The sequence below is a fragment of the Lithobates pipiens genome, unplaced genomic scaffold (assembly GCF_037356315.1).
Source record: "Lithobates pipiens isolate NorthernLeopardFrog02 unplaced genomic scaffold, aLitPip1_a1.2 Scaffold_10, whole genome shotgun sequence".
NCBI classification, from domain to species: Eukaryota; Metazoa; Chordata; class Amphibia; order Anura; family Ranidae; genus Lithobates; species Lithobates pipiens.
The window spans coordinates 177143342-177167378 of record NW_027507686.1 but is presented as its reverse complement, the minus strand read 5'-3'; the positions used below and the strand labels follow the sequence as shown (position 1 = coordinate 177167378).

The 24037-nt window shown below is 43.9% G+C and overlaps 1 protein-coding gene across 3 annotated transcripts in view; it reads right to left on the bottom strand.

Moving 5' to 3' along the window:
* LOC143935931 (mucin-5AC-like) overlaps nt 1–24037 on the bottom strand; it is a 251510-nt gene that overhangs the window by 205925 nt on the left and 21548 nt on the right. For 2 of the 3 annotated variants that reach the window (XM_077460154.1, XM_077460146.1), the window contains exons 2-3: nt 15887–15949; nt 10605–10625 (exon numbers count right to left, since the gene is read on the bottom strand). In XM_077460154.1, the coding sequence (XP_077316280.1) occupies nt 10605–10625; nt 15887–15949 (84 nt within the window). Of the gene's footprint in view, nt 1–10604; nt 10626–12690; nt 12707–15886; nt 15950–24037 lie in introns of those variants that run through there. The other variant, XM_077460163.1, reaches the window with a different exon arrangement.

Sequence of the window (24037 nt, the reverse complement as noted above, 5' to 3'; positions counted from 1 at the left end):
TACAGTATAATTTAATATTACAGATTACATTGCTGTATGTAAATATTTCACATGCCCTTCGTCCCTAGTGGTCTGTCCAGTGCCCTGCATGCAGTTTTATATTATAAAAACTGTTCTTTATGCCTGGAAACTGGAGATTGTCCATAGCAACCAAAACTGTCCCTTTACATCAAAAATGATTTTAGACCAGCTAGAAAACAGCGATAATAAATTGGAATCACTCGCAGAATTGAGGGATAGCGATTTGTGGGGAGATCCGTCATCAGATACTGAAAAGTAATGACAGCGACAATTCTGCAACTGAGCAAATTTCAGTGTTTTTGATTTGATTACATTATTGAATAATTCTTATTATTGTTATATTATTATTTGGTACAATTATTTATAATTATTTATTATATTATAATTTATGATTTCATTTTTCAAACTTTATTATACCTGGGATGTCTGCTAGACTCTGGTTTGGACAGATTTAAGAGAGTTATTCCTAAGAATTACAGGACTGCAATATAAAACGCCAAATTTTCATGCAAAATAATGGTACCGCTTTTAGCACCTAAAATCCAAAATAATCGTACCGCCAGGGAGGTTAACAGGACAGGTTCCACTCAGAACAGGCCTCGCAATGGTCAACCAAAGAAGATGAGTGCACATGCTCACCGTCATATCAAGAGGTTGTCTTTAGGAAGTAGACGTATGAGTGCTGCCAGCATTGCTGCAGAGGTTGAAGGGTGGGGGGTCAGCCTGTCAGTGCTCAGAGCATACGCTGAACGCTGCATCAAATTGGTCTGCAGAGCTGTCGTCCCAGAAGGAAACCTCTTACAAAAATGGTGCACAAGAAAGCCTGCAAACAGTTTGCTGAAGATATGCAGACCAAGGCCGCGTACACACGAGAGGATTGTTCGTCCAACTTAGTCCGCTGAAACGTGTTTCAGCGGACAATCCGCTCGTGTGTGGGCTTCAGCGGACTTTTTCAGCGGACAGTCTGGCGGACTAAGTCTTTCGGAATTTCCGTAATTTTGTCCGTCCAAACTTGGTTTCAGCGGACAGTCCGCTCGTGAGTAGGCAAGTTGGACGGACTAAGTATGGCGCATGCTCAGAAAGGATTTACACGGCCAAAGGTTGCATTGCAGTGTATTGGACGTCATATTTCTAGTCCCGTCGTACGTGCTGTACACGTCATCGCGCAAGCTTTCAGCGGACTGTCTGTTCGTCGTGTGTGGTCAAGTCCGTTCATTCAAAAGTTGGACGGACTGTCTGTCGGATTGTCGGACGGACTTAGTTGGGCAGACAATCCGCCCGTGTGTACGCGGCCTAAGGACATGCATTAGTAGAACCATGTCCTGTGGTCTGATGGGACCAAGATAAAATTATTTGGTTCAGATGGAGGCAAGCATGTGTGACGTCAACCAGGTGAGGACAAGACAAGTGTGTCTTGCCTACAGTCAAGCATGGTGGTGGGAGTGTCATGGTCTGGGGCTGCATGACTGCTGCCGTGATTGGGGAGCTTCAGTTCATTGAGGCAACCATGAATGCCAACATGTACTGTGACATACTGAAGCAGAGCATGACCCCCTCCCTTCAGGATCGTTATCATGTTGAAATACTGCCCTGCAGCCCAGTTTCCAAACACAACTCCAAGACGACCCCTGCCTTGCTAAAGAAGCTGAGGGTAAAGGTGATGGACTAGCCAAGAAGGTCTCCAGACCTAAACCCTACTGAGCATCTGCGGGGCATCCTCAAATTGAAAATGGTGGAGCACAAGGTCTCTAACATCCACCAGGTTCATGATATCATCATGGAGGAGTGGAAGAGGACTCCAGTGGCAACCTGTGAAGCTCTGGTGAACTCCATGCCCAAGAGGGTTAAGGCAGTGCCGGAAAATAATAGTGGACATACAAAATATTGACGCTACGGACCCAATTTGGAAATTTTCACTTAGGGGTGTACTCACTTTTTGTTGCCAGCAGTTTAAATATTAATAGCTGTGTGTTGAGTTATTTTGATGGACAGCAAATTTACACTGTTATATAAGCTGTACACTCACTACTTTACATTGTAGCAAAGTGTAATTTCTTCAGTGTGGTCACTTGAAAAGGTACAATAAAATATTTAGAAAAATGTGAGGGGTGTACTCACTTTGTGTGATACTGTATATATATATATATATATATATATATATATATGCCACAGGTAGGTACAGCCCCCGCAAAGACTACACCAGGTATTTTTATTGTTATCTTCATTTTTTTAATGTGGATCTGGGGCATATCACAGATGCCATGACAAACCTCATCGAATCTCCTCTCCAACAGCTCTGTGGCTGCATTTATTGGCAAATTCTGGTTGTCATACTGACAGCCTGGAGTTATTTTCAAACACACATATTGTGTCCCCCATAATAAAAAAAATATTGTCAAGTTCTTTTTACCCTTTCCTCATTCCAGCTCTGCCCCCAGTTTCTTCTGTTGTCCAATGCCACTGGTCCTCTTTGGCCAGAACAACAGTCATTTTATTCTGCCCATTACATGTGAGCCCAACTGGCTGTTTACATGTCCCCTAGGGATGCATACTTCTGGACTGAGCAGCACTCACACATTTTCACATAAATGCCACTCAGTCCAGAAGTGATGCCCACCCCCTGCTGCCAGGAAAAAAGAGGGGATGCTCCCATGATGACACTAAACCACCAAGAAGACTGCTGTTAAAATATTGAAACATTTGCATGTGTTTATTTTTTAAAGATTGAGGTTTTTGGGGTAAATGGGGGGGGGGGCAATAACGAGGGGAAAAAACATGCATGCTGGAATTCCTCTTAAGAGTTCATTATGTGAATGCTTGTAGTAAAAAGTTAAAACTTTCTAACACCTCTATAAAGTGATTTTTTTCATTCCCAAACATGTAAACACAAGATACTTTTTTTTTTTTTATAAATGTATTTTTATTGAGAAAAAGATTTCTTTCACAGAACAAAGTATATATGCTTCCGATACATACAATCAAAATTAATATTGCAACTGTAACAGCAAGTACCGCCGCAGGCGGGATATCAAATGTCGGTAACTTAAAATATCACATTAAAGGGGAAGGAACAGGATACACCACGGATTTGCATATAAAGATGCATAGTTAAACCAAGTACCGTATTTTATAGAGGTAACACAGGGGTAGGATCTCGGGAGTGAGCCATGGGAACAATTTCCTGGAAGCTCATGTCTATACATCGGGGTGTTGCCTCAGGATTCGATGTAGAGTTGTCCCATCTGTCCCATATTTTAGAAAATTTAGGTAGAGAGTCTTGTACCAAAGCAGTCATATGTTCCATTCTACGTATGTTTGCAATAGCGGAAATCAACTGAGAGTGGGTTGGGGGGGAGGAGGACAACCAAAGAGCAGGTATCACTCTCTTGGCAGCTAGGAGGACATATGCTGTCAGCTTCTTAGCGCTTTTTGAAAGCGTCGCAACAGGCAGGCCCAGCAAGTAATGCCTCGGGTCTAAAGGGATGGTGATCCCCAACACGGTATGGAGTAGGGATTGGACCATAGACCAAAAAGGTACAATTAAGGGGCAACTCCAAAAAATGTGATAATGAGTGCCCTCATGTCGTAGGCACCTCCAGCACATCTTAGATATAGAGGGGTCATATTTGTGTAGCATTTCAGGAGTTTTGTACCAAAACATCAGTACCTTGTAGGCTGTCTCTCTCTGCTCCACGCACCTAGAAACCTTGGAGGTGGACAACCAAACATCTTGCCATTGAGAGAGGGTTAAGGGAGTCTGTAAAATAGTGGCCCATTTCCTCATATATAGGTGAGCCTCCGCGGTGGGAGCAGTAGAATTGTGAAGAATGCTGTATATGACGGATATGAGGCCCTTCTGGCAAGGACCCTGGGAACATAAAGTTTCAAAGGTGGTAGGATTGACCAGAGCCAGGTCAGGGGATCTGGAATGAAAATAGTGTTTAAATTGGAGGTATGAAAATAGGAGTTGGCTCGGGATATCATACTTATTCTGAAGTTCTAAAAAGGATAGAAATTTACGAGATATCGGGTTTACTAGGTGGCGAAGTTGGAAGATACCCGAACTGAACCAGGGGTACATATTCTTCAAGGAGAGACTATCAGGTATGTCTGGATTGAAAACGACATTTAACATAGGTGAGCATGGAGAAGAGAGAGAGTACCTCCCATAACATTTTTTCCATATGGATAGAGTAAATAACATCGGCCCAAGGAGTATGCGTCTAAGCTGAGCCATAGAGGAGGGCAGATCTGACCACAGCATGGAGCAAGGGTGAACAGGACCAATGACACTCATTTCCAGTTCCGACCATCTACTGGTAGCAAAATAGGACGACCAGGAGATAGCCGGCAGAAGGTGAGTCGCATAAAAGTACTTCACTATATCAGGAGCTCCCAATCCCCCATGAGACCGCGGAGCAAAGACCACGGTCTGGGCGATTCTGTGCATTTTATTTCCCCATATAAATTTAGTGAAGGCCCGTTGAATATTCCGAAGCTGAGACATGGAAATAGCAATTGGTAACGTTTCAAAGAGATACAAAAATTTAGGGAGTATGGCCATTTTTAATACATTAATCCTACCCAGGAGGGACAGAGGGCAAGTTGACCAGCTTCTGAGCAGACTATGTGTTTCCGCTATCAGAGAGACAAAGTTAGCTTCGTATAAGGAATTATATGTAGCGGTCAAATTAATGCCAAGGTATTTAAGGGAGACCGGGCACCAATGGTAGGGGAAGTCATTCTTTAAAGAAGCCAGAAGTGGAGGAGGTATGTGGATGGGGAGCGCTTCAGTTTTAGTCGTGTTAACCCTATACCCCGAGAGTTTACTGAATGTATCCAGGAGTGTATGAAGTTTGGGGAGGGAAATTTGAGGTTTCGTCAAGGTGAGGAGGATGTCATCTGCAAAAAGGGACAACTTATATTCCTTCAGTTTGAGAGAAATCCCGCTTATATCTGAGTCTTCCCTTATAGCTGCGGCCAAGGGCTCAAGGCATAATATAAACAACAGGGGGGATAGGGGACATCCCTGTCTAGTGCCGTTACTATGCGTAAAGAGTGGGGATCTATAAGATGCCAATTGGACCTGAGACGTGGGAAGTGAGTACAAGGCCTGCAGGGCTGATAGGAAAGAACCAGAAAAACCAAAACGCTGGAGCGTGGCAAACATGTACGGCCATCCCAGCCTATCAAAGGCTTTTTGTGCGTCTAAACTCAAAATAATGGCAGGGCGGGATGTCTTGTCGAGCAGGTCTATAAGATCGATAGTGCGTCTAGTGTTATCACCGGCACGTCTACCCAGGACAAATCCCACCTGGTCATTATGGACCAGGGCGGGAATCATCGAGGAAAGTCTATTAGCTAAAATTTTGGTGAAGATCTTATAATCGGAGTTAAGTAAGGCTATGGGTCTGTAATTGTCCGGTAGGGTAGGGGATTTACCCGGCTTCGGGATAACCGTTATGTGCGCATGTAGGAATTGGGAATGAGGCACTCTACCTTTCTGTAAAGAGGAAAAAAGATTTAGCAAATGAGGGCTCAGAGTCGGAAGGAAAGATTTATAATAGATATAGGGAAGTCCGTCTGGGCCTGGGGATTTATGGGATGGGAGAGCTTTTACTACCGCAGCCAATTCCTCTGGCGTGACAGCAGCGTTCAGGGTATTCACCTGGGAAGAGGATAAGACTGGTAGTTTCAATGAGGTGCAGAAGTCATTAAAGTTATCTTGGGAGAAAGCGTGGTTGGGATCGGAGGTTAGGCAGTTATATAGTTTCTTATAAAAAGCACCAAAAACTTTAGACATTGTTAAGGGGCAATAGGTTGGTGTACCATCCGACTGAATAAGAAGATCGGGGTAGGAGTGGAATGGGCGGGGTTTGAGCTTATTCACCAACATCCTATGAGGCTTGTTAGCGAACTCATAAAATTTCTGTTTTGCCCAGAGTAGGGCTTTGGAGCATCTATGCAAATCTAATGATTTTAACCGTTCGCGTAGGGAGGTCACTGCGCGGAGACGAGACACCGAAGGGGAGGACAGGAGCAGAGCTTCAGCTTTTTGCAACTGAGAAAGAATATCTAGTCTCTGCGCTGCCGAGTCCCGCTTAAGGCGGGAGCCGGCTGAGATACATTCTCCTCTAAAGAAGGCCTTGTGCGCCTCCCAAAGGGTGGATACGTTCCGCACAGATCCCACGTTAAATCGGAAAAAGTCAGTTAAACTTTGAGATAAATGAGCCTTAGTGACCGGATCCCGGAGAAGGAAGTCATTAAGTCTCCAATGACAGGTCCTGGGTGTAGAGGAGGAGAGGGTAAGGTCGAGCTGGACCGAGGCATGATCCGACCACGTCATGGGGTTCAACTCTGAGGCTACTGCCGACGTCAGTAGAGGTGCCGTTACAAAAATATAATCCAATCTAGAGTACATTTTATGTGGGGGGGAATAAAAAGAAAATTGGCGGTGTGTGGGGTGTTTAATCCTCCAAATATCTAGCAGGTGATGGGATCTAATAAGCTTGCGAAACGCAGTGGATTGACGTTCAGTTTTGGAAGAGGGGTTACCTGGGAAAAGGGTTTGTCTGTCCCTCTTAGCGGACATGGTCATATTAAAGTCCCCGCCAATGATCATGAATGGCTGGGCATAGGAGCCCAGAGCATCCAAGACCCCAGAGAGGAACTGAACCTGGCCCGAATTTGGGGCGTAAATATTAACTATAGTAAGTGAGCGGGATAAGTAGTCGCAGTCCAGGAGAATGTATCTACCCTGAGGGTCAAGGAATGAGGACTTCACCCGCAACGGGCAGGTTTTTTTAATCAGTATCGCGACCCCTGCTTTACCAGAGGGATCGGAAGCCATAAAAGAAACCGGGAAATGTTTAGCAGCAAATTTAAGAGAGCCTCCTGGGCGGAAGTGAGTCTCCTGGACTAGGACCACGTCTGCGTTGGAGGACTTGAACTCCTTCAGAGCCAACCATCGCTTATGAATAGAGTTCAAGCCTTTAACATTGTATGTAAGTACCCTTAAAGCCATTGTGCACCAAGTAGTTGAAGCTTAAAGTACCCATAACCAACATACAATAAACAAATATACCTGAGTAAACCAAGGAAATACTGGGAGCCGTGGTGTATCCTAGGAATGAAAAGCGAGTAGAAACATATAATAACAACAATAATGCATCTAGAGATTGAAAAAGACAACAGCCAAAATGGGCAAGAAATGAAAAAAAGGCCAAAAAAAAGGCCTAAAAAGTAAAAAAGTAAACTATAAGTAATAGCAAAAAGGCCTGGGGGGTAAAAACCACCCAGGAGTCCGCAGCCGCAGCCGCGGAACAAAAGGAGGCACATCAGGGGTACCTGCTCATCTAGAAGGGCCCCGCCACCTTCCAGAAAAAAGCTATAGGCAGCGTGAACAATATACCTTAGTCCCAATCAACAAAAACAAAAAGAAAAGTTACAACCCGTAAATAGGGGTGCGAATACCCCCTGTCAAGAGGGAAAAAAAAAAAAAAAAAAAAACACAAACATGGCGAAATAGGGTCCGAAGCCAAGATAAACCAAACACAGCACTTAAATGTTCTCTTCAAGGAGGTAGTCTGGGATGCAAGTTCCGCTGGGGAGTAGAGAAGGATTTCTGCGATCTCTGACGAGCTGGGGTCCAAATCCGTGTCGGGATGGCCGTGGGTCTGGGTGTCGTTGGAAGCGGGACAGGGTCTTCGTCAGGCAGTGGTGGCAAACCCAGACTGCGTATGAAAGCTTCACTTTCCTGAAGATCCCTCATGGAGTATTGAATCCCATCTTTAGTAGCCGAAAGACGAAAGGGGAAACCCCAGCGATACGGAAACTGGTGATTCTGCAGATGGGCAGTTACAGGGCGGAAGCTGCGACGTTTAGCCAAGGTAATGGGGGATAGGTCACTGAAAATTTGTATCTTGGCCCCTTTAAATTCCAGACGAGACTTGTTACGGGTGGCCACAGTCAGAGCTTCTTTGCTGTCGTAGTAGTGGAAGCGTACAATGATGTCTCTAGGGTTGGCCCCGGCTGGGGGCTTTGGGGCTAAAGACCTGTGGGCCCTATCCAATCTCCAATCAATGTCCGGGATTTTAGGGGCGACAACATTGAAGAGGCTGAGAAGGTAAGGTTTAATCTCCCCCTCACTAACGGTCTCGGGGACTCCTCTGATGCGTAGGTTTTGGCGGCGTTCCCTGTTCTCCAAGTCCTCCTGTTGGGACTGGAGCTGTGAGACAGACTGCTTCAAACCGGCATTATCCTCCTCCAAGACGTGTACATATTGCAATAAATCGTCAAATTTGGTTTCCAGGACGTCAGTCCGCTCCCCAATCTGGGCCAGCTCCCCCCGCAGTTCATGGGCGAGTTTGCCCATTTCCTTCGAAACATTACTGGTCAAGTCTTGCAGGAGAACTCGCAGTTTATCATCGAGTACTTCAACTGTAACAGGGGCGGACATCGTGTCAAAGTGGCCCTTTGACAAAGGGTTCGGATTATCTTGTACGGACAGTTGGGAAGCCACTTGTGCGTATGTGGAAGAACCCGGAGTTGGAACAGGGGAGGCCGGCCTGCTTAGGAAGTGATCTAAAGTCTGTGAGGGCCGCAGTTCAGGAGACAGAGATTGAGGGAGGTGTTTCGGACCGTATTTCACCATGAGGCGTTGGGACTAGGCATACATTCAGTTACACGTGGAGCTCCCCATGTAAAGGTAGCGACTGTGAGCTGTAGGGGAACATTGAAAGGCGGCTAGGGCTCGTAGAGAGTGATCACATGTCTGTCAAGTAAAGGGACCCGGGGTGTGACCCCAGAATAGGACGTTGCAGATTAGGGGGTAGTGGGGGTGTTGGAGCCCAGGTAACACTATATCACTGGAGTATGAGGAGAGTCTAGGCATAAACCAGGATGCGGCTGAGAGAGATGTAGGCCTCAGGAGGGTGGGTGGAGGGACTGGGTGCACCAAGATGGCCGCTGGTGGGGCCTAGGGCGTGTGTGCAGGACTCAGAGAGGCACCAGAACCAAGTGGGCAGCGATCCAGTGGGGGACAGGCTGAACTGAGAGTGGGGGCAATGTTCTGCCTGCAGGAATTTGTGGAGCAGCTGCCAAAAGGGGTTTGCAGGAGGACTGCTTTAGGCCTCGGGTGTACCAAGATGGCCGCCGGGTCTCACCTCTGAGGGCGCAGCTCTGGATCCTCTCCGGGCCTCCGGCGGGCGCTCATCCGGCTCCTGTCTCGGGCGAGGGGGTCCGGTGGGTCCAGTAGGGAGATGCGCCGTGGGATCCGTCTCTGGATACGCCTCGAGAGCCGCCGTCCGGAGGTCTCGAGGCACGGAGTAGGCCGCAAGATGGCGGCGGAGACCGGCCTGTCTCGCCGCTCGCAGCCCCGGGGTCCGTTTTGGCGATGGATCGGCCGAAAATAGCAGCTCCGTCCGGAGCTCGGATGGTCCCTAGGATGGATGGATAGCCTGGAAGGGCGAAAAAACGCCCGGCGGGCACGGATGGCTATAGATGCTGAGAGGTCTCTGCGGAGCTCAGCCAAGGCACATCCGTCCGTCTCCACTTCCGGTCACGCCCCCACAAGATACTTTTTATGATCCACTACATCAACTATTTTGGGCTCACTGGGGTAGATTTACTAAAACCGGTGCACTCAGAATCCATGCAGCTGTGCATAGTAGCCAAACAGCTTCCAATTTCAGCTTTTTCAATTAAGCTTTTGCAATAAAACCTGGATGTTGATTGGTTTCTATGCAGTTTCACCCGATTTTACACTCTCTAGTTTTAGTAAATAATCCCACTGTTTCTTTCCCCAAATGATTCAGCCTAAACAGCTGATGAAAAGTAATGCCGCGTACACACGACCATTTTTTTCGATGGACTTGGTCCGGCGGACTGGAATCCATCTGACAATTCGATCGTGTGTGGGCTCCAGAGGACTTTTTCTTCCCAAAAGTCCGGCGGACCTAGAAATAAAATTTGCTTCAAATCTTTCCGACGGACTCGAGTCCAGTTGAAAAATCCGGTCGTCTGTGTGCTAGTCCGACGGGCTAAAACCGACGCTAGGGCAGCTCTTGGCTACTGGCTATGCACTTCCTTATTCTACGTCAGCACGTTCGAATCCGTCAGACTTTTGGAGTGATCGTGTGTAGCCAAATCCGTTTGTTTGAAAGTCTGGTGGACCTCAGCTGCAAACTTCATTGGATTGTCCGTAGGACCAAGTCCATCGAAAAGTCTGGTCGTGTGTACGCAGCATTAGAATTAAGACCTCTCAAAAATCAACAGCTAAGCTCTCATCTCCATATCTCCCATGGCCACTGACTATATGCTGAGAGCAGTGATATGTGACTGTCACAGGAACAGCAGAGGAGCCTTTCACATACAGTATGGACTTTAATTGACTGCCTGGCTTTCAGTGAACCTAATAGGTCAATAACCAAGTCTCTGGGTATAAACTAGAAAAAGTTTTTGTTCACTGCTAATGCACTAGAGAGATTAATTGTTAATATTGGGCCACAGTTTGGCAAAGTAAACATTTTCTTTAAAGATAACATATTATAAAGAGTTACCATTCAAGATAAGCTTTGTCTTACCTCTGTAATTGATACCAACACCTGTAAAAAAAACAAAAAAAACACAGATTTTTGCTTTCTTACTGATTGATTAAGGCAAACCCAATATTATCAATAATTTATGCTTACAAGCCCTTTCATACTGATGCACTTTTAATGCGCTTAATTGCAGCTTAGGACCCTTTCACACTTATGTGCTTTTTAGAGTGCTTTTGATGGGTTTCCATTGACTTACATTAAAAGTTAAACAGTTTTTACCCTGTACTTTAAAGTAAATAGTGGCGCTATGCCTAAACAATATACACCCACTGACAAGTGTTGGTCACTATAACAATAGTGAATAAAATAATAGTCCATGATTAAACGGTCCATAAATGGGCCATAATGGCTCAATTAAGGTTAAATAGGAATTGTGGTCCTCCAAATCTTCCACCACACCACGTGCATTTAGTGACTCCACTCCCTTTCAGAAATGTCCTGACCAAACAAAGGTGCCTTGCACGATATCACGTAATGATATCCAATCCTGAGTAGCCATGATTAATTTGTGATGACGAAATGCATCGGAGCATGGCTGTGAGGCAACTAGTTGTGACGTTTGACACTATACCAGAAGTGACGCCCCAAGGTTGATCTTGTATGGGTGAGATACAGGATACACACGTCGGGTCTGCTCTGACCACAATATGCCAGTTCTTGCTGTGGCAAGTGGATATTACATGCTTTTATTTGATTGATTTCATGTGAGTACTATGGTTGGAGGTTTACTTTTTATTGAATAAATTTATCATAACATTACTGCCATATCCGCACTTTATTTTATTTTATGTGGAGAGGATATGACATCTTATACTCGATTGGATATCTTTAGATGATTTAACCCTGTGAGGGTTGATGCTTATTTGCCGAGCATGAGAGTTCAAGGCACCTCGGTTTGGTGAGTGCATTTCTAAAGGGGAGTGGAATCACTCAATGCATGCAGTGGGGTGGAAGATTTGGAGGACCACCATTCCTATTTAACCTTTATTGAGCCATCATGACCTATTTATGGACTGTTTAATCATGGACTGTTATTGTATTCACTATTGTTATAGTGACCAACACTTGTCACTGGGTGTATATTGTTTAGGCATAGTGCCACTATTTACTTTAAAGTACAGGGTAAATACAGTTTATATTTGTTTAATTTATAGTGGCAGATTTCTTCATTTCATTTTATTATTCCTGGCACAGCGGTGGGACTTCAAGTGTGGGTGTGTTAATCTTGTAGACCATCAGTTTTTTTACAATGAAAGATGCCTTTCTGTTGCGCTTTTAAAAAGTTGCACCAAAGATGCAGCACGTAGGACTTTTTAGGGTCCATGTACACTGGGCTTTTGGGCTTTGCCTGTAGAATCAGCTCAATGGTATCTTATGTGTCCATGAACATTAGGAGATTCAGAGGCATATTTTAAGCTCAGAAGCATCTCTTTCATGCGCCCGACGCCCCGCATGGTTTTTACGGGCCGGCGCATAGAGATTAGGAAGGGGGCAGGTGGGCCCCTGAACCCCTTATGGACTGGCTGCCCCCCTTCCTAATCTCTATGTGCCAGCCCTTAATATCCATGCGGGGCACCAGACGCATGGATTTTCACAAGCTTTTCTTTTTAAGCTCTAATTGGCTTCAAAAAGGTTGGGCTCGGGGCACAAAGCACTGCGACCCAAACCCACCCACTTGTGACATTAGAGAATTAACATAAATTATTGTCTTCCTGCTTCTCCTCATGGCCAATCAGGAAGCAGGTCTTAAGACCAAATAAGCCGGGAGGAGAAGCAGGGGAAGACACCAAAGCCGGGGAAGCAGCTGAAGCAGCCGGCAACCTGGATAGGGTAAGTGCCGACCTGTCATGCGGGGGGGGGTTGTTTGCTGCACCCCCTCCCTTAAAAAACTGGAGTACCAGTCGTCACTGAGCTCAATGTTATCTTATGTGTCCATGTACATTAGGACGTTCAGAGGCATATTTTAAGATTCATGTTTAGAGGCAGAAAAAAAAAAAAACCTTCTGGATTGCATTTTTGAGATTTTTGAAGCAGAAGAAAATGCTAGGCGTTCCAGTAAAACATTTACCTACTGGAGATATTTTTTGTTTTACCACTGTTTTTCCTTTTTGTTTACAGACATAACAGGACCTGAAACAGGTTACTTATTATATAACAATACTATTAAACCATTTGTTAAACTAACGCACCAACAACTTATGCATAGGCGTCTGTAAATAAAGTGGTTCTAAAGGCAGAAAGTTTTTTCTACCTTAAGGTAACAAAAAACAACCTTGCAGCTCCTCCGCCCCCTCCCCACGGACCCCCTAAATATGATTTCAATTCAGAGATAGGCATGAGAGGAGCAGAGGCTCTCTTGGCTTTCTCTCCTCATTGGTCTCGTCATTGGTTGGTCTCAAAATACCAACAAAATTGTCCTCTTCACTCCTCAAAGGACCTCCTGCTCTCTAGCTCCATTGTCACCTCATCCCATGCTCGCCTCCAGGACTTCTTCTGAGCTTCTTCCTTCCTCTGGAATGCTCTACCCCAATCTGTCTATCTCCTACTTTTGTCACATAAGGTGATCGTGGTGGTCCCTGTGAAAGACCAGGGGTCAGGGTTTTATTCAAACCTTTTCACGGTACCAAAACCAAATAGGGATGTCAGACCCATTCTAGATCTCAAAGATCTAAACCAGTTCCTGAAAATTTTCTGTTTTTGCATGGAATCAATTTGATCAGTAGTCTCCATCCTACAAGGGGGAGAGCTTCCGGCATCAATCGACATCAAGGATGCATACCACATCTACCTCTTTTCCCCGCTCACCAGAAATATCTGCGTTTCGAAGTAGAAAAACATAATTTTCAGGTTGCAGCCTTGCCTTTACAATTAAAATATATGTTTCAATATTTATAGACATCTACCTCATACCTTCTCCTGAAGAGTGGCAGTCGCCAGGAAACACGTCCAGCCAATAGATGCCCCCTCGCTTATATATTGCATTACTACTTTTAACTACCTCATATGTCAACTGGATTGTACCAATCAATCAGGGTTATGGTTATATACTATGGAGACACACTCCAATGAATTTGGTTCTATATAATATTTACAGTATGAACTAATTATGCTCAAATATTATCATGTTATTATTGTTGTTATCAATTACCACATTTTATATACGAATATACTATTGATTGCCAATTGTTGCTATGCAATGCTTTCATGCAACGTTCATAGTTCTATTATATTAGGTACCTGCCAGACTCATTCTGGTTGTGTTATCTCCCTGCATGCATGCTTCATATAAAGTCCCATTCCACCTCTCATTTTTGCTCATTTATCTGGGCTTAATTAAGACCAAATATAATCACATTTGGCTAACATTAATGTTTTTTGAGACAGATCAAACTGGGGCAGAGGCTTTAGGAGGCGACTAGGGGCAAGCTTCCTAACCACTGATTATGACCCCCAGAGGAGACTGTGGTTTTTGTCCTCTTTTCCTGACCATAGCATGGAAAATAGCTCAGTTCAGCCTCTGATCCCATGGAAAGAGCAGATCATTCTCTAATGATAGACAACGTGATGAACTCTGAGGGCGAGGCTTGGATTAATTCTCTGAATAGGGACAATAAAGTATCCCTTCTGGAATGGATTGGAAGGTGCAATATTAATCTCGTACAGGTTAATAGTTAGAGGAAATATGGTGGCCCTCTTGCAGGTTGGGTTGTAGAAGCCTCTCCACTTGGGACAGAATATTTATTAACAATATCCCCACTTTTATAAAGTGAATCTTTTTATTCCTAAACATGTAAACACACAGCTACTTTTTTAATCCACTCCATCAACTATTTTAGACTCCTCATCGGGGTAGATCTACTAAAACTGGTGTACTCAGAATTCATGCAGCTTTGAATGGTAGCCAAACAGCTTCCAATTTCAGCTTTGGCAATAAATCCTGGATGTTGATTAGTTTCCATCCAGAGTTGCACCAGATTTTGCACTTTTTAGTTTTAGTAAATAACCCCACTGTTTCTTTCCCCCAAATAATTCAGCCTAAACAACTGATGCAAAGTTAGAATTAAGACCTGTCAAAAATAAACGGCTAAGCACTCATCTCCATATCTCCAATGGCCACTGACTATATGCTGAGAGCAGAGACATGTGACTGTCACAGGAACAACAGAGGAGCCTTTGACATATGGACTTTGATTGACTGCTTGCCTTTCAGTGAACCCAATGGAGCAATATCCAGGTCTCTAGGTATAAACTAGAAAAAGTTTTTGTTGACCGATTCTGCACTAGTGAGTTTAATTGTTCAAATTTGGCCACAGTTTGTCCACATTGGCAAAGTAAACATTTTCTTGAAAGACAAGATGTTATAAGGAATTATCATTCAAGATAAGCTTTGTCTTACTGCTGTATATGCTACTAACACCTGTTAAAAAAAACAGTTTTTTTTCTCCCTTACTGATTAAGGCAAACCCAACATTATCAATCAAATATTAATCATTTATCCTTACAAGCTATTTCCCACTGATGTGCTTTCAGCCCACCTTCACATTGGGCCACTTTGGCATGTGATTCGACATGTCAAATCGCATTGCTAAATCAGCGGCTATTGGCGACACCATTTTAATTCCCCAGAAGTAGATTCCGAACTACTGTGCATGAACCCGCACAGATACCTGTCAAAACGTCCGTGAAGTTGGACTGCATTGCCGGTTAGAAATTGCTTGAGTTCTACTGAACTTGCACGATTTCTAACCCACATCAGTGTGAGCCCAGGTTTAGAGCACTTTTGATTCCTTTCCATTAACTTACAATGAAAGGTGCCATTCTGTTTTGAAAAATTGCACCAAAGATGCGGCATGCAGGACTTTTTATGGTCCATGCACATTGGGCTTAAAAAAATGCTGCTTCTACAGGAATTTTGGCTTTGCTTGTAGAATCAGCTCAATGGTATCTTATGTGTCCATGAACATTAGGATCTTCAGAGGCATATTTTAAGCTCAGCGTTTAGAGGCAGAGAAAAACTTTCTGGATTACATTTTTTTGATTTTTCGAGCAGAAGAAAATACCAAGGAAACTAGTACATGGACCCTTAAAGTGCAGTGCACCTGCAGTGTGAGCGGTTACATAAAATTTAATGAGGAATAGCTTTCATGTTCTTTCTTGTTCTGGAAAAGTGCACCAGTGTGAAAGGGGCCTTAGTAGTCCACCCACATTTTAGTCTAAGCAGCATTGTTAAAAGTAGAGACATATAGTAGCAGTAAAACACTTACCTACTGGAGATATTTTTTGTTTTATCACAGTTTTTTCTATTTTGTTTCCAGACATAACAGGACCTGAAACAGGTTACATATTATATAGCAATATTCTTAAATTCATTTGGAAGACTAAAGCATCAACAAACTGAACATTAGCACATGTAATTAAAATGGTTCTAAAAGCAGAAAGATTTTTTTTTTACCTTAATGCATACTATGCATTAAAGTTATTGTAAAGGATCATTTTTTATTTTTATGTTCAATCATTTTTATTAATTATAAAAGATATCAAGATATACAGCAGGTATACAGTATAACAGTGTCACCATATATTCATATTTTATCAATTCAACAACTTACATGACTTCAACAGTTCTAACAGGTACACCATGACTATAGGGTTGTCATTTTACAGCTTCAGTCACAACTAAGTGTCCCATACCAATACTAATGTAAGGGGGGGTCCCCCCGCGTCCCTTCTCAAGGACATTCTGCAACGCAGGAGAGAACCCCTCCCTCACTCCTGAATGTATCATTAATCATCACATCTCTATCCGAAGCTAGACCCTTTACCGACAATAATGTCCAAGAGGGACTTATAGTGAAAGACAACACATCCAAAATTTTGTATAGTGTACCAAAAAGATTAAATGAAACGAAAAGTACAAAAGAGGCCCTTAACAATTTAAGGCCTAATCAAAAGGAATATTAACTTGAGTATTAGCGTCTCCAAGGTGCCCAGTAATATTCGTAGTTGTGTACTTTACTATCTTTATATGCCATTATCTTCTCATATTCGGCTATTACATTTACTCTAGCAACCACTTCTCCAATAGCAGGGGGCTCCATATCTTTCCATCTATACAATATTGTTGCTCTTGCCGCTAGTAAGATATGCGTAGTAATAGCTCTTACTGGCTTGGGGTGCTCAAAATTGTTAGCTCTGGGCTTAACTCTACTCGCTTTCCGACTACTTTTGACACCAGTTGAGCTACATCTGACCAAAATTTGCGAAGTACTTTACAGGACCACATCATATGCAAAAGAGTGCCTATATGGTTAAATTGTCTCCAACACAAATTTGAGTTATCTTTTGAGAATTTGGAAACTATATGAGGGGGTAATACCATCTTACCAACAATTTTTGATTAAGTTCCTCGTGATTTGCACTCCTTGAGTATTGATAGTGAACTTTTATTGCTCTCAACTATTCTAATGTAAGTCTGAGAATTCCCTACCAAGCTCCTTTTCCCACTTCAGCATTGTGGTAGTTTTAGTAAATGTAGCTTTAGTGTTCAACTCTTTGTAACTTGGTGCTATACCTTTTAGTTTCGCTTTTTGGACTGCAGAAATTTCCATATTCGATATTCGAAAATTCCATATTCCATATTCGCTCAGGAATCTGTTTATGTGTAACCTTCAATTTCTGAAAATGGGAGGCAATCTGATTATATGTAAAAATTTCCCTTTCTGGTATCCCAAATTCCCGTTGTAGTACTGTAAAGGGCTTCAGTCTACCCCTGATGTTAAGTCGGTCAAATTAAGTGGCTTATTGTTGGAGCAGTTGTGAAGTTTCAAATCAGGAATTTCCCACAATAAGGTATCCAGAGGGATTGGTATGGCAACTCGGGGAGTCTATTGTTCCCTTGGGGGTCTAAATCTGACCAAGTTCGGTGGTCTGCTTGGATTGTAGGGTGGTCTGCTAGGTCACTATCCTTGGGTATGTCGCTAGCCATAAGCAATGACAATGGGGATCTACCACGTAGTTGTTTAGCTTCTAATTGGCACCACGGTCTACCCCCTGTCTCTACAAACCAATACCTAAGTTGGTCCAAAATAACCATAGCATGATAATCCTGTATAATCCTGTAATAGTGACACCTATACCTAATATCTGTGACTTTGTGGCATTAACCTGATAGTAGGAGATAGCACTATATTGTTGCAAAATTTCGTGGACAGCAGTTAATGATGTTATTGGGTCAGAAAGTGCAAGAATCACATCATCTGCAAACAAGAAAATAGTATGGGAGGTGGAATATGCTTGAATACCTTTAACATTGGGATCAGATCTTATTTTCTCGGCTAATGGCTCCATCACTAAGGCAAATATCAAGGGAGACAGGGGACACCCCTGCCTCGTACCATTCGTTATTTCAAATCTTTTGGAAAACATGCCTTCAGTGCAAACAAATGCCAACGGACTTGAATAAAGTGGCAGTATTGCATTACTTATTTTCTGTTTTTTTTTTTTTTACCACGTCAGTGAATTCCGTTTATACCACAGGACTCAAATCAGCTTACTGCTCAGAATCCCTTTCATCCTTCACATCATTGTGGCAAGTTTTATATCCCCCCTTTTTTTTTTTTATATTGAACTAACTACTTAATAGGTGCAAATTTCCTTACAAATAATCCCCCGCTTGCATCCTATATTTTCGTAGTTATCTCACTTTTTAAATATTTCAATAAATTGTTACAATCATTTCTTCTTGCCCTAATGGGACTATCCCCCCCCCCCTATTGCCCACCCTCCTCCCACTGGCCCCGAGGAACACCCATGCAATAAAGAAAAACAAGGACATTTTTTGATCCATGACAATATCTAACTCAGTGTGGGATTTATACCCTTAGCCTTTCAGAAATGTACCATTTTGTTTTAAATTCTTGCCAACTTTTCCATTTCTGAGTAATATATTTATTACTCTTCTCTTTCAAATTGTTATCTAGGCACTCCATCCATTGCGTGTCCTCGACAGCATTCACCCATTCCCACATTGTGGGTGCTTCTTTCTCTTGCCAGTTTTTAGAAATACATTTTTTCCCAGCATTTAATAAATGCCGAATTAGCGGCTTAACCGAGCCCTGTATACCATGAAATAATACCACCCACAGATCTGCGGCTACCTCGATTTTGGTTATATCTTTGATATAGGATAGAATTGTATTCCAATACTTTTTAATTTTCGGACATCCCCACCATATGTGGGCCATAGTGCCCACTTCTTTGCACCCTCGCCAACACTCCCCTGCGCGGTCTGGATGGAATTTACGCGTACTATCAGGGGTATAATACCACCTTGCCAAACATTTATAACACATCTCTGCCTTCTTAGAATCTATGGTTGACCCATGGACCAATTTAAATATTTTTCCGTATTGCATTACTTATAAACCCCATCAACACAAATGTCTGTAGGACCAATCTCAAGTACCCCCAGTGCATCCTATCGAAAGCCTTCTCTGCGTCCAAAGCCAGGAGCAGAGAAGGCTTCCGGTTTCGTTCCACAAGATGCACCAGGTTTAACATCCGCCTAGTAGCATCTGTAGCCTGGCGTCCCATCACAAAGCCAACCTGGTCATATCTAATTAAGTTCGGTAACTGGATTGCCAGTCTGTTAGCAAGTAGCTTGGCCTAAATTTTCACATCTACATTTAATAATGAGGGTATAAAATGTTGTGGTACATCTGGTGTCTTGCCTGGCTTGGGGATGGTTGTGATCATTGCAGTGAGCATGTCTGGTGGGAATTCTACACAAGATTGAGCTTTAGTAAAAACTTGAGGCAGATAAGGGGACAATATATTGCTATATATCTGATAATACTCTGAAGAGTATCCATCAGGGCCCGGGGATTTATTATGTGGAAGAGCTTTGATCGTGGTTTCAATCCCTTGAGTTGTAAATGGTAAGTTTAGCGTGTTCAGGTCGGTCTGTGACACCTGGGGCAACTTGAGCGAGGAAAGAAAGGCAGAAATTATTTCCTCATTAGGCTGGGGGGTAGCAGAATCCTCTTTAAGATTATATAATTGTGCATAATACTCGCTAAACCTGTGTGCTATACCCTTAGGGTTTGTTATTTTCGAACCATCCATAGGATGTAGCAAATGAGGAATTCTTTGTCTGATTATCTTATCCTTAACCTGCCAAGCTAAGAATTTCCCCGCTTTATTACCACACCTGTATGGTGTTGCCTTTAAAGACCGTATCTGGGAATCGTATTGAGCCACCAAGTGAGCCCGTAACTCCTGCCTAGCTACAAAAAGCAACTCCCTGAGCTGCCGGGTTGTTTTTTGTTTATTAAGGGTTTCCAAGTGATTCATTTGCTCCAGCAGGTCAGAGAGTCGCTTAAGACGCTGCTTCCTTGCTACAGCACTCAATTGAATGAGGAGGCCTCGAATATACGCCTTGTGCGTACTCCACAATGTAAAGGGATCGTCGACCGAGGGGGCATTAATGGCAAAAAATTCTTCCAATGATTTTTTAATGTTGTTATGGTTTTCAGGTTTTGACATTGTAAAGGTCAATGCGCCACCTATTTGCCCTGGTCTCCGCCCTACGATCCCCCACATGTACAGATACAGGCGCGTGGTCTGACCACATTATATCGTGGATTTCTGATCTGGTTACTTTTTGCAACAGAAATGTATCCATTAAAAAGAGATCTATGCGAGAGTAGGTATGGTGCACCCCCGAGAAAAACGTGTAGTCTCTCTCAGGGGCGTGCTGACATCTCCACACATCGCACAAACCGGATGCAAACAGAAACAAATCTAAGGTTACTCTACGCTGTTGAAGTCTGGTATCACTAGACAAGTCTAACTCTCTATCAACAATCATATTAAAATCTCCACACCAAATTACACCCCCCCCCCCCCCCCCCACCGACGTATGGCATCAACTTTTTTTCGAATTTTCTTCAGGCAGCTTAGTTGTTTCCTGTTGGGAAGATAAACATTTACTAGTGTATATACCTTACCCTCTATTTCACATACAAGTATTAGGAACCTGCCCAAGTCATCTACACAAGAGTGTAAATACGTAAATTGAACAGTGTCCTTGATCGCAATTGCCACTCCTCGCTTTTTGGAAGGACCATTTGCCACAAAGACATGTGGAAATTTACAATGATGAAAGTTCGGTGAGTTATGTGAAGCAAAGTGTGTTTCTTGAAAACAGATAAGATCACTCCAAAGTCTGAGTGCTTCCTTGCAGGCTAGCCATCTTTTAACCCCCCTGACGGTATTCCCGAGTCTGACTCGGGGTGGATTTTTCATACCAAAAGCGGTATCCCCGAGTCAGACTCGGGACAGCGTCGCTGGATCCAGGAGGAGGTTTACTTACCTTCTCCCTCGGATCCAGCATTGTCTCCCCGCTGTACGAGCGAGCCGTGTCTCGCTCGATGCATCACACCGCCGATCTCCGTGCCCTGCGAGCGTTGCGACGCACGGGCACGGAGATCGGCGCCAAATTCAAAAAGTGAAACAAACAGTATACATACAGTATAATGTAATCTTACAGATTACATTGCTGTATGTAAATATTTCACATCCCCGTTGTCCCTAGTGGTCTGCCCAGTGTCCTGCATGCAGTTTTATATAATAAAAACTGTTCTTTATGCCTGGAAACTGGAGATTGCCCATAGCAACCAAAACTGTCACTGTACATCAAAAATGATTTTAGAGCAGCTAGAAAACAGCGATAATAAATTAGAATCACTCGCAGAATTGAGCGATAGCGATTTGTGGGGAGATCCGTCATCAAACACTGAAAAGTAATGACAGTGACAATTCTGCAACTGAGCAAATTTCAGTGTTTTTGATTTGATTACATTATTGAATAATTTTTATTATTGTTATATTATTATTTGGTACAATTATTTATAATTATTTATTATATTATAATTTATGATTTAATTTTTCAAACTTTATCATACCCGGGATGTCTGCTAGACTCTGGTTTGGACAGATTTAAGAGAGTTATTCCTAAGAATTACAGGACTACAATATAAAACGCCAAATTTTCATGCAAAATAATGGTACCGCTTTTAGCACCTAAAATCCGAAATAATCGTACCGCCAGGGAGGTTAAAAGGGGTATTGAGTCCCTTAACGTTAAAAGAGGTGATTTGAATAGGCATGTTTCAACGTTTAGTCACTTCCCAGGTAGTACAGACAAGGAATTTGTAACCAATAATTCACCTTCCGTGTACAAGATCAGTTCACACCCGTCCATCCGGGCTGATGGAGCTAAGTTTAAGACACTTCACGCGTAGTAGTAGCTTGGGTGGGTCCCTTGGAGAGCTCAAAAAAATAATAGTTAACAAAATAAACAAAACAAACGTAACTTGCGATTCTTAATTGAATCTGTGCGGTGCAAATCACCGCTCGGAACAAGGGGGTGAGTTAAAAGTCTGTGGCATCCTCCTGAGATCTCCAGGGATTAAAGGGTATACTGCGTAGTTGTGGAAAACGTAGCCTTTCTCAGTATCGGAACCAAGCCCGGCGGGTACTGGAGAGCCGACAATACTACCCTCACCGCTGCCAGGGTCACGAATAATCTGCCATTCCCACAACAACTGAAGACCTTAATTTAAACTGGCAATGAGGTGTGTGTTCCCATCCTTAGTGATCAACAGTTTTGCAGGGTATAGTCATCGATATGTTATTTTATGGTTATTCAGCGGTTTAGTGATAGTAGCCAGCTGTCGCCACTGCTGCATTATAAAGGCTGACAGATCTGGAAAAAAAGATAGATCCTGCAAGTCAGGGGGCAAAGAGTCTCGGTATCTAGTGGCCATCATGAACTTATCCTTTATGTGGAAGAAGTGTATTCTTACAATAGTATCTCTTGGCAAATGAGAGGGAACATTCTTAGGCCTGGGCAACCTGTGAATACGATCAATGATCAGGTTTCCTTCAGTGACTTCCGGGAGTACAGATTTCATCACAGCAGTGAAATACTCTTTTAAATCACCTGGTTTAACCGTTTCCGGTATGCCCCGGATTTTAATGTTATTTCTTCTTGATCTGTTCATCAAATTTGCCAGCTTGGATTTCAGTTGAAGCATTTCATCCTCCCTGTCATTATATGCATCCACACATGTGAGACTCTTTTACTGATTGCAGACATGTCTGCTTTAAACTGTTGTGTCAGTGTCAAAATATCTGTGTGCAGAGTGGAGTGGAGGGACACTAACATGTCCTTCAATGTAGTGTCCATCACAGGCATGTTTGTAGTGGGAAAATCTGTAAGGGAATCCTGCAGCTCTCTTGTGTCATCCTGTGATGCAGTCAAGCTTACCTCCAGAGACTCTTCCGGGTCACCATCCAGCCTCTCTTTGCTCTTAGCTGGGCTTGAAGTTGTTGATGGCATGGATGAGGAAGATCTTTCCCCTGTAGCTCGTCCAGGGAAGCTCTGCAATCTGCCCTGCATTCCTCCACTCTGTAGAGGCTTCTCACACGTGCGTTGCCCCTGCACACCTCCGCCACCGCCATCTTGCTTCTCTGGCCGGCGGTGCTGCATGAAGTACGTTGGCAGCTTACTCAGCAGTTTCGGCTCCTTTCTTTTCCGGGAAGGCATGTTCTGCTTCCCGCTGTGTTCACCCACCGTAAGTCACTGTGGTACAGGCTCTGCGGTCAGTGGATAACCCCCAGAGGATCTCGGCAGAGAGGAGCAGCGCTGCTATGCCACGCCCCCATCATTTTTTATTTTTAAAGAATAACAAACATATCATACTTCCACTGTGCAGCTCGTTTTGCCCCGAGTGGCCCCAAACATCCTCTTCTGGGGTCCCCTGGGGGCTCTCCCAGCTCCTCCCCACATAACACCCTAGGAGAAGCAGTCTCCTGAGGGAGTTACCTTGCGGGCATGCTCCCAAGTTAAGACACGAATGCCTGACTCAGCCCTGCCCCCCGGCACCCGCGTCATTGGATTTGATTGGCAGCAGCTGGAGCCAGTGGCTGCGCTGCTATCAATCTTTCCAATCAAGAACCAGTGGAGAGAGGGACAGCATGTCCCCACCGAGGAGATGAAGGGGCTCAGGTAAGTAAAATGGGGGGGCTGGGGGGCCGGTGACTGCCAGGTGCTTTTTCACCTTAATGCACAGGATGCATTAAAGCGGTTCTTCACCCTAAAGGGGAAGTTCCGCTAGTATTATCCCTCCCCCCTTCGGTGCCACAATCGGCACCTTTCGGGGGGAGGGGGGTGCAGTTACCTGGATAATCCAGGTAACTGCACCCACTTCCGGCCAGACCTCCGCAGACCCCCATATCGCTCCGCCCCCCCCCCCCCCCCCCCCCCCCGTTGTGTTCTGGGAAACACACAGTTCCCAGAGACACAGCGGGGGACCATAAGAGAAGCGCAGCGCAACTCGCGCATGCGCAGT